The 13584-nt window shown below is 51.9% G+C and overlaps 1 protein-coding gene across 1 annotated transcript; it reads left to right on the forward strand.

Annotated features, from left to right (window-relative positions):
• Positions 1-282: 282 nt before the first annotated feature.
• Positions 283-12971, forward strand: PIPOX (pipecolic acid and sarcosine oxidase). The gene is made up of 8 exons (XM_056865418.1): positions 283-411; positions 1377-1525; positions 5712-5925; positions 6297-6479; positions 9030-9176; positions 10487-10645; positions 11691-11766; positions 12841-12971. Exons 1-8 carry the CDS (start codon positions 283-285, stop codon positions 12969-12971), a joined length of 1188 nt encoding a protein of 395 aa, XP_056721396.1.
• Positions 12972-13584: the final 613 nt, after the last annotated feature.

A 13584-nucleotide genomic window follows, 5' to 3' on the forward strand; every position in this document is an offset into this window, starting at 1 on the left:
AATGCAACGGAAGCCAAAGAAGCATGTGTGCATGTGTGCGTGCGTGTGTGTGTGCGTGTGTGTGTGGAGGGCTATCAGCAAGCGAAGGGTGGGATCCCCTGGCAGGCCCAGGCTGGCATCTGCTCCGACTCCTTCCCACATGTGGCAAAAGCCCTGCCTGGCAGAGGGCCAGGTGCTCGCTGCCAGAAGACAAGCTGGGCCTCTGAAACCTGAACTTTGTTCTGCGCTCCTCCCCTTGGCTCAGCTCAGGGCAGGGGCTGCTGCAGCGGACAAGGAGCCACCATGGCCATCCAAGAGAGCTCCGGCCTGAGCTGCCTGTACGATGCCGTCGTGGTGGGAGCAGGGATCCAGGGCTGCTTCGCCGCGTATCACCTCGCCAAACGCGGGCAGAGGACCCTCCTGCTGGAGCAGGTAGACTCACCCCCCCTCCCTCCGTGCAATGCAGCTCCCAAAGGGAAGGAGAAAGTCCACCCCATGCCACCCATGCCTTCATTCCCCCCCTCCCCACATCTTCTGGTGTCCTTCAGCTTTCTGTGGTGCCTATTCTGGGTCGTGTGCCCCCTCTAGCATGGTTAAATGGGTCGAAAGCCCCAGGCATGCTGCCAGCCCCTTTCTATGTGTGCTTACAAATGAGGCAGCAATTAAATGCTCTTATGGACTCCCACATTACGAGAGGCCTTTCTGGGGTCCCCCCAAATACTGGGTTGGGTTGCCTGCCATTAGACCCATCCCTGTATCAGATTTCCCCCTCCTTTAACCTCATGACTTGGCAACCTTCATTAGATCTCAGGATGTAAACAGAAGAAGAAGAGGAGGAATTGGCTTTTGATTCTTCCTCTTAAGGAAGAATCAAACCTTACCTTCCCCTCCCCACAACAGAAACCGTGGGAGGTAGGTGGGATTGAGAGAGTTCAGAGAGAGCTGTGACTAGCCCAAGGTCACCCAGCTGGCTTTGTGTGTAGGAGTGGGGCAACAAATCCAGTTCACCAGATTAGCCTCCGCCGCTCATGTGGAGGAGTGGGGAATCAAACCCGGTTGTTCAGGTCCGAGTCCACCGCTCCAAACCACCGCTCTTAACCACTACGCCACACTGTCTCACTGTTTTTCATTTCTTTTTGGCGTGGGATGTTTGCTTTACCCATGTTCCTTCCAGCCCTTCTGGTTTAACTTATGCCACTTTTATCGATGCAGCACATGGGCTTCGGTTTTAACCCCAATATCTCTATCGAGTTTCCTGAGTTGGGCGGCAGGGGGGTGACAGCAGTTCCATGCCAAGCAGGGAGGACCCACGTGACAACCTGGGGTTTCCCAATATAAACAGGTTGGCCACAACATTCAGCGCCATGCCTCATTCTCTCTTCCCAATTCCCTTCCAGTTCCCTCTGCCCCACACGCGAGGGAGCTCCCATGGGCAAAGCCGCATCATCCGCAGTGCCTACCCCCAGGATCACTACGTGGCCATGGTGAAAGGGGCTTATCGGCAGTGGGCAGAGCTGGAGGCCAAGGCTGACACCCCACTCCACAGGTGAGACAAAGAAGAAGAGTTTGTTTTTAAATGCTGATTTTCTCTACCTTTTAACAAGAATCAAACCGGCTTACAGTCTCCTTCCCTTCCTCGCCCCACAAAAGATACCTTGTGAGGTAGGTGGGGCTGAGAGACCTCAAAGAGAACTGTGACTAGCCCAAGGTCACACAGCTGGTTTTAAGTGTAGGAGTGGGGAAATCAACCCAGTTCACCAGATTAGCGTCCACCGCTTGTGTGGAGGAGTGGGGAATCAAACCCGGGTTTCCAGATTAGCCTCTGCCACTCGTGTGGAGGAGTGGGGAATCAAACCCGGTTCTCCAGATTAGAGTCCACCGCTCATGTGGAGGAGTGGGGAATCAAACCCGGTTCTCCGGATCAGCCTGTACTGGCCGGGCAGGCTGGCAGGGCTGCTACTGCAGCACGGTGCAGAGGGAGCTGAGAGCGGGCATGGCAGGGAGCGGTGGAGGGTACAGAAGCCGAGGCTGCACAGAAGCAGTGGGGTCAGCAGGGGTAAGGCAAAGTCTAAGCAGCAGTCCAGATATCAGGCCGGGGCCTCTTACGCCTCACAGGCTAGGCAGCAAGGGTCGTCGTTCATCAGTCCAAGGTCTGGGTCGCGGGCAAGGCGGTATGCGTCGTCTTTAAACAGTCCAACGTCTTTCTCGGGCAAGATAGCAAACAGAGTGGTGCTGGGCTGAAACCGGAATTCAGTACGTTGCTTCCACACCTAGGCTGCTTTTCGCTGCTCCTTAAATCTGGCCAGCTGTCAGAGTGAGGTTGGTCCTGTCGTCACTCACGGGCCATTTATGCCGGGTCAATTTTGAGGCTCGTTCAAAGCTCTTTTTAAAAATGCGACTTTAAAAATGCTGATTCACGGTCCCGATGCAAAAGGAGAAATCCCAGCCACCCCCCACTCGCCTGCTCCTTCGTTCCTGTTTGCATAGCCATTAGCATGTGCATAGCTTCGCAGCAGCAACGGAGCAAAGACAAAAGGTCGCGTTAAGTGGGCTCTTTTGTAATGCGAAGCAGGTCTGCGCTGGCTTCGCTGTCACTTCCGGAAGGACAGTTCAGCGTGCAAAATTCAAAAAAATCTGCTGGCCAATTCAGCCTGGGACACGCTGCTAATTATCCTGCAAAAAGGGCCACTGTCATCCTCTCCAACTGGGATGCCTCTCTGGATTTGTAGCCGAGCCGAACGCCTTTTTTCATTCAACGGAGTTCGGAGTTTCTGTCTTCAGTGAAACATGGGGGAGGATTCTTTTTCTGCATCTCTGGCTGGCTCTGGCAGTCGGGCCTCGAAGGGGGACTGCAATTCCTTGGCCTGGCTGGGCCTGGAGGCATCCGGTGGCCCCTTTAATTCAGCATCTGGTTCAGAAGGCTCAGCTGCATTCCCAGGACAGCCAACTGCTCCCGTTCTGCATCCCAGGCCTCGGACTCAGCCACGGGGGGTGGGGGGGCATGACACTGCCGCTCATGTGGAGGAGCGGGGAATCGAACCTGGTTCTCCAGATTAGAGTCCACAGCTCTTAACCACTGCACCACACTGGCTCGGGCATGGAGCAAGGCACCCTGAGATGCACCGGAGTGCTGGGGCCCGTTTCAGAAGGGAAAGGGAGGTCAGGTCTGTTGGGAAACCACATCCCCCAGGCAGTGTTACGCTACAGCTAGAGATCGGCACTCTGCCCATGCCCAGAGATGCTCTCCTTTATTAGAGGATTCCAGCCTTTAATGAGCAGATCACCCAACCCAAAGGTGTTGCTGACTGGGGCCGTGTTCGAGGAACCAATATGCTCAGAAGCCCATTCCTGTCCACAAAAATCAGTGAGCCAGTGTGGTGTAATGGTTTGAGTGACAGACTAGGGTCTGGGAGAGCCAGGTTTGAATCTGCCATGGGAGCTTGCCAGGTGACCTTGGACCAGTCACACACTCTCAGCCTAACCTACTTCACAAGGTTGTTGTTGTGAGGATAAAATGGAGGAGAGGAGAAATGTGTGGGTCACCTTGGGTCCCTGTTGAGGAGAAAGAGGGGAGGATAAATGACTTAAATAAATAATAAATAAAAGATGTAAAATTTAGATATTGCTCCCCCTACCCCCCATCCCCTCTCAACTCCCCATTTCCCCAGCAACCATTTTTTCTGTGTCTGTCTGTCTGTCTAATTGCACTTGTATTCCAATCTCTATCCTGGCCGAAGCTGTGCTCAGAGTGGCTAACATCAGTTAAAACCCAATACATGAACATCTAAAATATAAATTCAATCCAATATCTAACAGTAAAATTATTAAGTCCCAAAGCCCCCCACCAGGCAATGAAGAACCCACCTGGAAGCTGCTAGTCCTGGTGAGTATAATACAGGACATGGTTTCAACGAACAGATGGTAGAATCCAGGCAGCCCAGATCTTTGCTTAGGGTTGGGAAATACCTGGAGATTTGGGGAGGGGGGTGGAGCCTGAGAAGGGTGGGGTTGGGGAGGGGAGGGACTTCAATGGGGTGTAATGACATAGAATCTACCTTCCAAAGCAGCCATTTTCTCCAGGTGAACTGATCTCCGTCGCCTGGAGATCAGTCGTAAACTCAGGAGATCTCCAGCCACTACCTGGAAGTTAATACAATCTGAACTATACACCTACTATGCCCTATATATCACTGTCATAATTCGCATAGTACAGCCACAAAATTCATATAAAAACCTTTAATGCCAATTTAACATATCAAATACAAAATTATCTAACAAACACACCCAAGTGTGATATTTCAGTGTCTAATTTAACATTACCTATCTAAACAACAAACAATCAAGAATACATATATTTCAAGACAGTTTTTACAAATTTTAACAAGTTACTATTGCAGCTATAACATCAGTTTTTAAGTTTGGCCTTAGGCCTATTGTGTGTATTTGTCAGTAAAAACTGTCTTGAAATATATGTATACTTGTTTGTTTGTTGTTTAGATAGGTAATGTCAAGTCAGACACTGGGATATATCACACTTGGGTGTGTTTGTTAGATAATTTTGTATTTGATATCATGTTAAATTGGCATTAAAGATTTTTATATGAATTTTGTGGCTGTACTATGCAAATTGTGACAGTGACTACCTGGATTTGGCAAACCTATCTTTGCTCCCTTCCACCACTGGCCCTCAAAGTCATAAAGGGTCTTTGCTGAGGCTCCGGGAAGGAAGTCCTCAGAGCCCTCTTCTTGCTTTGGCCCCAGCTGTGTGGCTCCCCCAACCAGGTATTCTCCTCCTAACCTGGTTAGAACTGCTGATTTCAAATCTGAAATCCGCCACCGCCGCTGCTAACACGCAGGTCTGCTCCCTGCCCCATAGCAAGATGAGACAGATTCTCCACATAATTTATTTGACTCTCTAAAAGAAGAGCCATTAAGGAAATACGCATCTAAATGATTTTTCATCTCGCCAGGGTCAGCCGTAATAGACCCATCCGTCTTATTAGCCAGGAGCCAAGAAAAAGCCTGGCTGCTCCATCCTCGGGATCGGAAGGCCCCACTTCCCAAAGGCACAGTCCCTTGGCCTGCTTGCTGAGGCTCTGTAGGGACTGCTCTGGCCCTAGATGAAGCCCAGGCCTGCCCTGATCAGGGATACCGCAGGGGGTGGCTTTGATTTGCAAAACCACTTTGCTTCAATCCCTTGTGCAAACTGAACTCTGCCGCCTTCATCTCTCACATCTGCATCTCTGCTTCTAATCCTCACATTTGCCTGTTACATTTACACATTCTTCCCTTCGGTTCTCTTTGCCACTCTGCGGCCAGAGATTTTTGTCCCAAAAGCACATGACACGACAGACAGGTGCTTTGTTTCTAGGGTTGCCAGGTCCTCCCGGCCACTGGCAGGGGATGGGGGAGTAGAGTCACCAGATCCAGGTCGGGGAACCCCTGGAGAGCTGGGGGTGGAACCCGGGGAGGACAAGGACCTCAGTGGAGTACAAATAGGGTTGCCAGCCTCCAGGTATTACCCAAAAGAACAGCAATACTGGCGGTTCTCCACTCGCATTCCACTCAGCATGTGAACTTGCTACAGTGCAGTCCATGTCGAAACAGGAGAATACCGGATCCCTGTCCCAGCTGGAGCTGGCACACCTGTTTGTTTCCTACCCAACCCCCAGCAATCCCTCCCCCAAGCCCCCAAAAGCTGAGCTCCTCCAACGTCGGCCCTGTTTCTACAGACCAACCCCGATGCTGGTTCTGGGGCAGGAGCAGAACCCAGAGTTCCAGAGCTACTGGCAAGCCATGCGACGCCTTCGTGTCTCCAGTGAAGTTTTCACTTCCCACGCCCTGGCCCAAAAGTACCCGGCGATCCGTCCTCACGCTGGGGAGATGGCTGTGGTTGACCTGACGGCAGGTGTGCTGTACCCTGACAAGGCACTGCGAGCTGTCCAGGTAACAAGGAGGGAGGAGAGACGAAGCAGAATGAAGGAAAACTTTTCTGCAGGGAAAAACCAGCGGAAAGGAAGGAAGTCCTCCAAATTCTGGTTGAAATTCCTGTTCTAATGATTAGGTTGCCAGGTCCCTCTTTGCCACCAGCAAGAGGCTTTTGGGGCGGAGCCTGAGGAGGGCAGGGTTTGGAGAGGGGAGGGACTTCAATGCCATAGAGTCCAATTGCCAAAGCAGCTATTTTCTCCAGGGGAATTGATCTCTATCGGCTGGACATCAGTTGTAATAGCAGGAGATCTCCAGCTAGTACCTGGAGGTTGGCAACCCTAGCCAAGGGAGAAGCAAAAGAGATGACTCCAGCCCCCTTTCCCCATCAGGAGCAGTTCCTGCGCAGTGGAGGAACCGTGCAGGATGGTGCCAAAGTCCTCAGCATCCTTCCTGGGAATCCGATCACTATAACAACCAACCGAGGGGAGTACCAGGCAAAACGCCTTGCGGTCACGGCAGGCCCATGGACCAGCCGCCTCCTGTCTCCACTGGGACTGGAGCTGCCTCTCCAGGTAAGGGCCGGGCCTTGCTGCACGCCAGTAGGAGGATCAAGAAGCTGGGGCCAGGGGCAAGACCCGAGGAACCACAGTCAGGCGCAGAGGCCTGCGCTGCAAGCCGAACAGAATAAGATGATGAAGAAGAGCTGCTATTTATACCCTGTTTTTCTCTACCTTTAAGGAGTCTCAAAGCGGCTTACAATCACCTTCCCTTCCCCTCCCTATAATAGGCACCTTGTGAGGTAGGTCAGGCTGAGAGAGTTCAGAGAGAACTGTGACTAGCCCAAGGTCACCAGCAGGCTTCACCTGGAGGAGTGGGGTATCGAACCCAGTTCTCCGCATTAAAGTCTGCCGCTCATGTGGAGGAGTGAGGAATCAAACCCGATTCTCCAGATTAGAGTCCGCCAGTCATGTGGAGTGAGGAATCAAACCTGGTTCTCCGGATTAGAGTCTGCCGCTCTTAACCACTACACTACACTGTAGGGTTGCCAGGTCCCTCTTCGCCACCGGCAGGAGGTTTTTGGGGCAGAGCATGAGGGGGGGTGGTTTGGAGGGGCGAGGGACTTCAATGCCATAGAGTCCACTTGCCAAAGTGGCCATTTTCTCCAGGGGAACTGATCTCTATTGGCTAGAGATCAGTTGTAATAGCGGGAGATCTCCATCCAGTACCTGGAGGTTGGTAACCCTACTACACTGGCTGGATGTATCGCTTCAGATTATAGGCAGAGGAACAACCACTTCTTTGAATTTTTGCGTGTATTAAAAATCCCCTGCAAAAAGCATGGAAAAGGCCAGGCGAAATGTTCTTTCCTTGACGTATTAGCTCTCTGCTTGTGGGATGCCTTTGTATTTACATGGCGAGCATTCAGAAGTGGCACTCCTCTCACCTGGAGTCTGAAGTAACATAGCCAGTCCGACCACCTCTTAATGATCCTCAGGTGATGTAGGGAGGAGCCAGTATTGTGCAAGTAGAGGTCTCCCCCCAGGGCTTCAGTGGAGTCATCTGATTATACTTCCGCATGGCTGTGCAGAGAGATTTATTGTTTCTGCTTTTGCTGGAACCAAAATGAATGCGGGGGCGGGGGGGGGAGTGAAGCAAAGTGACTTGCAAAAATACTACCTTATTGTTCTTATCTCACCACAGGTGCTAATTTTCTGCCCCTAAGCATTTCTCCCCTGCTCTAGTCAAGCCGATTGCATTTTGCAATGTACCTTTGCATCCTGACTCCCTTCTTTGCAACGCCCCTCCCACCTTCTGACTAGAATATAAGCACTCAGGCATATCCATTCCTACTTGCATCTGACGAAGTGAGCTTTGACGCTTGAGAGCTTATAACCCTGGAAATCTTGTTGGTTTTTAAGATGCTCCTGGACCCGAATCTTGCTCTTTACTTATGTTTTCTTAACTATGATGTTGCACTCCCTACTCAAATCCTCCCAAAGGCCACAATCCAGGTAATCTTAAATCAGTTAAATTAGTTGCAATTAACTTGTTCCTTTGGTTGCAGCAGGAAGTAATCACATCCCACTGTTAGCTGGATGGGGGCCAGGGTTTAAAACTTTAGCACGGGCATCTTAAAAAGCAACAAGACCTAACATTTAGATCTTTCCCACCAACTGATGTGAAAACTGATTTCAAAAGCAATATTTCCCCTCCAAAATTTAAAAACAACAACATTCAAACTGTATCAAATTCTCTTTCCACTCTACTTCCTGCCCTGGGCCTGACATTGCCTCATGGTGCCCTGGGAAATATAATATCTGATGTGCTGCAAAACAGGCAAGGTTATAGGGTTGCCAAACCTCCAGATGGGGTCTGGTGATCTCCCAGAATTACAGCTGATCTCCCGATGACAGAGATCAGCTCCCCTGGAGAAACTGACTACTAACTGCTGAAGTTAGGGTTGCCAGGTCCCTCTTCGCCACCTCAGCAGGGTACAATGCCATAGAGTCCACCCTCCAAAGCAGCCATTTTCTCCAGGGGAATTGGTCTCTGTAATCTGGAGAGCAAGTGGGAGATCTCTGGGCCCCACCTGGAGGTTGGCAGCTGTTCCCTTAGGCCATACCACCCTGGGCATTCTTGAATGTTTACAAGTAGGGTTGCCAGCTCCAGGTTGGGAAATACCTGGAGATTCTGGGGGTGGAGCCTGAGGAGGGCGGGGTTTGGGGAGGGGGAGTAACTTCAGTGTCATAGAGTCCAATTGCCAAAGCAGCCATTTTCTCCAGGTGAACTGATCTCTATCGGCTGGAGATCAGTTGTAATAGCGGGAGATCTCCAGCTAGTATCTGGAGGTTGGTAACCCTATCCGCTGAGCCAGGGCTGCTTTAGCTGACCTGGGAATTGTGTGGCTCTGCTTATTGGACCTGAAACGGTTCGGACAGACAACAGGGGAGGAGCCAGCCTTCCTCCTGGGAAAGGGCTGGGTAGATTTCAACTCAGTGGGGAGAGTTCAAGCCTTGGGCATCTCTGGCCTGGAGGTTGGCAACCCTAATTACTGACTCCATCCATCTTCAGACTGGGGGCAAAAGGAGCCTGACCTTCTTCCTTCCCCCCCCCCCCCCCAGCCGCTGCGCATCCATGTCTACTACTGGCGGGCAAAAGGTCCTGGCACTCACGTGGAGCAGCTACCTTGTTTTCTGAGCATAAACCTCAACCAGAACGTGCGCCACATCTATGGGTTGCCAGCTGACGAATACCCAGGCCTTGTCAAGGTGAGAGGAGGGTGGGGGTCAGATGAACAGGGAGGGGAAGTATCCATCTCTGGTGGGGCTGTCTCTGGGGACCAGTTCTTGTTAAAGGTAGTCCCCTGTGCAAGCACCGGGTCATTCCTGACCCATGGGGTGACATCACATTCCGACGTTTCCTTGGCAGACTATGTTTACGGGGTGGTTGCCAGTGCCTTCCCCAGTCATCTCCCCTTTACCCCCAGCAATGGGGTCCTCATTTTACCGACCTCAGAAGGATGGAAGGCTGAGACAACCTTGAGCCGGCTACCTGAAACCGACTTCTGTCGGGATCGAACTCAGGTCGTGAACGGAGCTTTCGACTGCAGTACTGCAGCTTACCACTCTGCGCTGCGGGGCTTGGTTCCAGTTCTTGTTATCCCACCTCCAAAAAGGGATCTTGCCGAGCCAGACAAAAGTGCAGAGAAGGGCAACCCCAACTAGCACTTTCCCTGTGAGGACAGGCTGAAGACTTTGGGGGTTTTCCTTCAGTGAAACTAGAACTTGGGGCCACCCAGTGTAGGTGATGTGCAGTAGATTTCAGGAGGACAGAAGAAAGACCGCCTTCGTTCAAAGCAGACTAATTGATAGAACTTACTGCTGCAAGACGGTCGCTAGTTTGTGTGCCGTCAAGTCACAGCTGACTTATGGCGACCCCATGAGGTTTTCAAGACAAGAGACGTTCGGAGGTCCTTTGCCATTGGCTGCCTCCGCGAGGGCTGAGAGAGTTCTGAGAGAACTGTGACTGGCCCAAGGTCACCCAGTAGGCTTCATGGGGAGGAGTGAGGAATCGAACCCGGTTCTCCAGATTAGAGTCTACCGCTCTTAACCACTACACCACGCTGGCTCTCTGTGTCGCTAGTTGAGGTGGCCTAAAAAGGCAATTGGACAAATGCATATAGGGGAGGCCCATGAACATTTATTACCCATGTTTTTAAACTGGAGCCACCATGTCAGGGGCTAAAGCTAGTTGCTGGAGGAAACATCAAGGGAGGCTTAATTCTCCGTGCTCCTGCTCATGGGCCTTCTGGGGTGGTTGGCTGGCCCTGCTGGGAAACAGGATTCTGGATTAGAATATCTAATCCTGCAGGGATCTCCTGATGAGATGGGCTCTCCTGCTAAATGTCTTCCTGCAGTCTAGCTATTACAGATGTAGGAACAAGGTCAGTAACAAAAGTGGCAACCTTGTGCAGGGACCGCCACAGCCCCCCCTCCCCCCCCAGGTAGGCAGAGCTACCTTGTTTCCCACCTAGGGAGGGACCCTGGCCTTAGCCAGACTCTCCTCTGCCCGCCTCCAGATATGCTATCATTATGGAAGCCCCGTGGACCCCGATCAGCCAGATCAACTGGACCGGGCTTCTGCCGTGCCCGACCTCCAGATCCTCCAGGATTTTATCAGGAACTATCTGCCGGGGCTCGATCCTGAACCAGCTGTGCAGGAGAGCTGCTTGTATACGGTAAGAAGCTGCCGGGAATCAGTCCCTGGGGCTTTGGTGAAGCTGAGCATGTTTAAGTTTCCTCCCACACCTGGCTCCAGAAGTGGGGTGGGGTGGGGTGGGGTGGGGCCTCTGGACCTTCCCTCCTGGGCTGTGTGCAGGCATGCAGCAGCTGCCTCCCTAGGCAGACCTTCAATGGGGGGAGGGAAAACGGCTCCCCTTTGGAATCTCACCCTGCTATGCATCTATGGGCAGGGACACCAGCCTACAGGTGGGACCTGGGGATTCCCCTGGAATTAGAGCTCATCTCCAGTCTACAGAGATCGATTCCCCTGGAGAAAACGGCAGCTTCAGAGGGTGGAGTCTATTGCATTGTATCCCAGTGAGATCCCTGTCCAACTCAGGCTCCACCCCTAAATCTCCAGGAGTTTCCCAGCCTGAACACATGAACGCATGAAGCTGCCTTCTACTGAATCAGACTCTTGGTCCATACACGTCAGTATGGTCTGCTCAGACCGGCAGCGGCACTCCAGGGTCTCAGGCTGAGGTCTTCCACATTCCCCTACTTGCCTAGTCCCTTTAACTGGAGATGCCAGGGATTGAACCTGGGACCTTCTGCATGCCAACCAGATGCTCTACAAACTGAGCCACAGCCCCTCCCAAAGAAATCTAGAAATACAAAGCTTCTTACCACAATAAGAGAACTCAAACTCAGCTCAGAATCTTTCATTCTGTTATCTCCCCAAGTCAGAAGAAGCCTGGATCTAGCAACTCTATTCATGGGCAAATAGTTTTCTCTCATTGTGCCAGAACTGGTCTGCCTGTCTTCCCCTCACACAAGGAAACCCATCGGCAGGAAGCCAACATCTGCCAAGCTCCCTCGGCTCTTCTGCTCTTGAAATGGGCCAGGAGCCAGGCAGACCCCCGACCCAGTGCTCCCCGTTTTGGATATGGTCGCCTTAGCTGGGACAGATTACCGCTCCTGGGGGCTTGGCTCCTGGGAAAGTCGCCCACCAGTTCATTCAAGAATGGCTCAATCAGCATTGTCCCCCATTCATCTTCTCAGAATACTCCCGATGAGGACTTCATCCTAGATCGGCACCCACAATTTAGCAACATTGTTATCGGGGCAGGATTCTCAGGTAAGCAAGGCTGCCGTGGACAGGCTGGGGGAGAGGAGGGAGCACCTGTGGGTGATGCAGGAAGCAGGCCAGGGGATGAATAGTAATATTGTAGAGCATTCCTATAGGATGATCAGGGGTCTGGAGAACAAGCCCTATGAGGAAAGGCTGAGGGAACTGGGAATGATCAGTCTGGAGAAGAGGAGGTTGAGGGGGGACGTGATTGCTCTCTTTAGGTATTTGAAGGGCTGTCACTTAGAGGAGGGCAGGGAGCTGTTCCTGTTGGCAGCAGAAGATAGGATACGCAATAATGGGTTTAAATTGCGGGTGAAAAGGTACCGGCTGGATACTAGGAAAACATTTTTTACAGTAAAGAGTTGTTTGACAGTGGAATCAGCTACCCAGGGAGGTGGTGAGCTCCCCTTCACTGGCAGTCTTTAAGCAGAGGCTGGACAAACACTTGTCAGGGATGATCTAGGCTGATCCTGCATTGAGCAGGGGGTTGGACTAGATGGCCTGTATGGCCCCTTCCAACTCTACGATTCTATGAGTATTTATAGCAAGACAGTCCATACCATAGGCTTCCTGTAGGGAAGGTATTATCCTTATAGGGTGTGTTGCAGTGAGTGGCTTAGCTACAGCCTCCTTGCGAGTAGGGATTCTGCTGAATTTCATGGCCCTGCCATTTCAACTTGACAATCCTCATTTGGGTTTTGCTTCTCTCCCTGAGCCTATAGCTTTACATCCTCTTTTCCCTCGTCGTGCTGAATTTTTTTCCATGCTAAAATTAAGCCATTCTTAAATGTCGTTTTTGCATCGACGGCATATCAATGCCATAAAAGAAACAAGCGAATCAGGGATGTCAGCAATAAAAATGGGGGAAAGGGGTGGATGGGGGGAAAGGCTCATGAAAACAGAGAGTGAGAAAGGACATGATTCGTACTGAAGGGGGGGACCAGTTCACTGTCTACCCCACCCAGCAAACATCAGCCGGCACGCTCTGTATCTTCAGCGTCACCCTAGGAGGAGAGTGGAGCAGAGAAGGGTAAGGAGTGTGCATTTGGTTGTCTCTCTTCCTTCCTTTCTCTCTCCCAGGCCATGGGTTCAAGTTTGCCCCTGTCATCGGAGAGATCCTTTGCAAGCTGAGCCTGGGGGAAGAGCCCCCTTACGATCTGGCGCCCTTCCGGATACGCCGCTTCCCCGCCTCCCCCAAATCCACTCTGTGAAGGCCGCTGCCTCCAACGGGACAACGAGCCAGGAGGCTGCTTTGAAAAATACTGTTTGAACATGTTCCCTTGTACTGCTCATATAAGAGAGCCAGCATGGTATAGTGGTTAAGGTGTCGGTCTAGGATCTGGGAAACCCAGGTTCGAATCCCCACTCTGCCAAGGAAACTTGCTGGGTGACCTTGGGCCGGCCACACACTCTCAGCCTCGGCCCTGGCTAATATTTGGATGGGAGACCTCCAAGGGAATCCATGGTCGCTACACGGAGGCAGGCAATGGCAAACCACCTCTGAATGTCTGTTACCTTGAAAACCCCACCAGGGGTCATCATAAGTCAGCTGTGACTTGACAGCAAAAAAACAAAACACGCTGCTCCTACAGGGCCCCTGCATTGGATATGCTTGGAGCCGCAGAAGGCTCCCTGCAGTTTAATCTGCACCCCCCCACAACCAAGAGACTGAAAATTACCCTCAGAGGTCATTAGGCGTTTTTCTCCCCCCCCCCCGCCCCCGCCCACCAAAACGGGCTGTCCCACGGGCAGGCTATCTGCATTTGGGGAATTTGCACAAGCATGCAAGCCTCCGACTCGATGAGACTAAAGTTAATCTGGGCT

This window comes from Euleptes europaea, chromosome 19 (genome assembly GCF_029931775.1).
Source record: "Euleptes europaea isolate rEulEur1 chromosome 19, rEulEur1.hap1, whole genome shotgun sequence".
Classification (NCBI taxonomy): Eukaryota; Metazoa; Chordata; class Lepidosauria; order Squamata; family Sphaerodactylidae; genus Euleptes; species Euleptes europaea.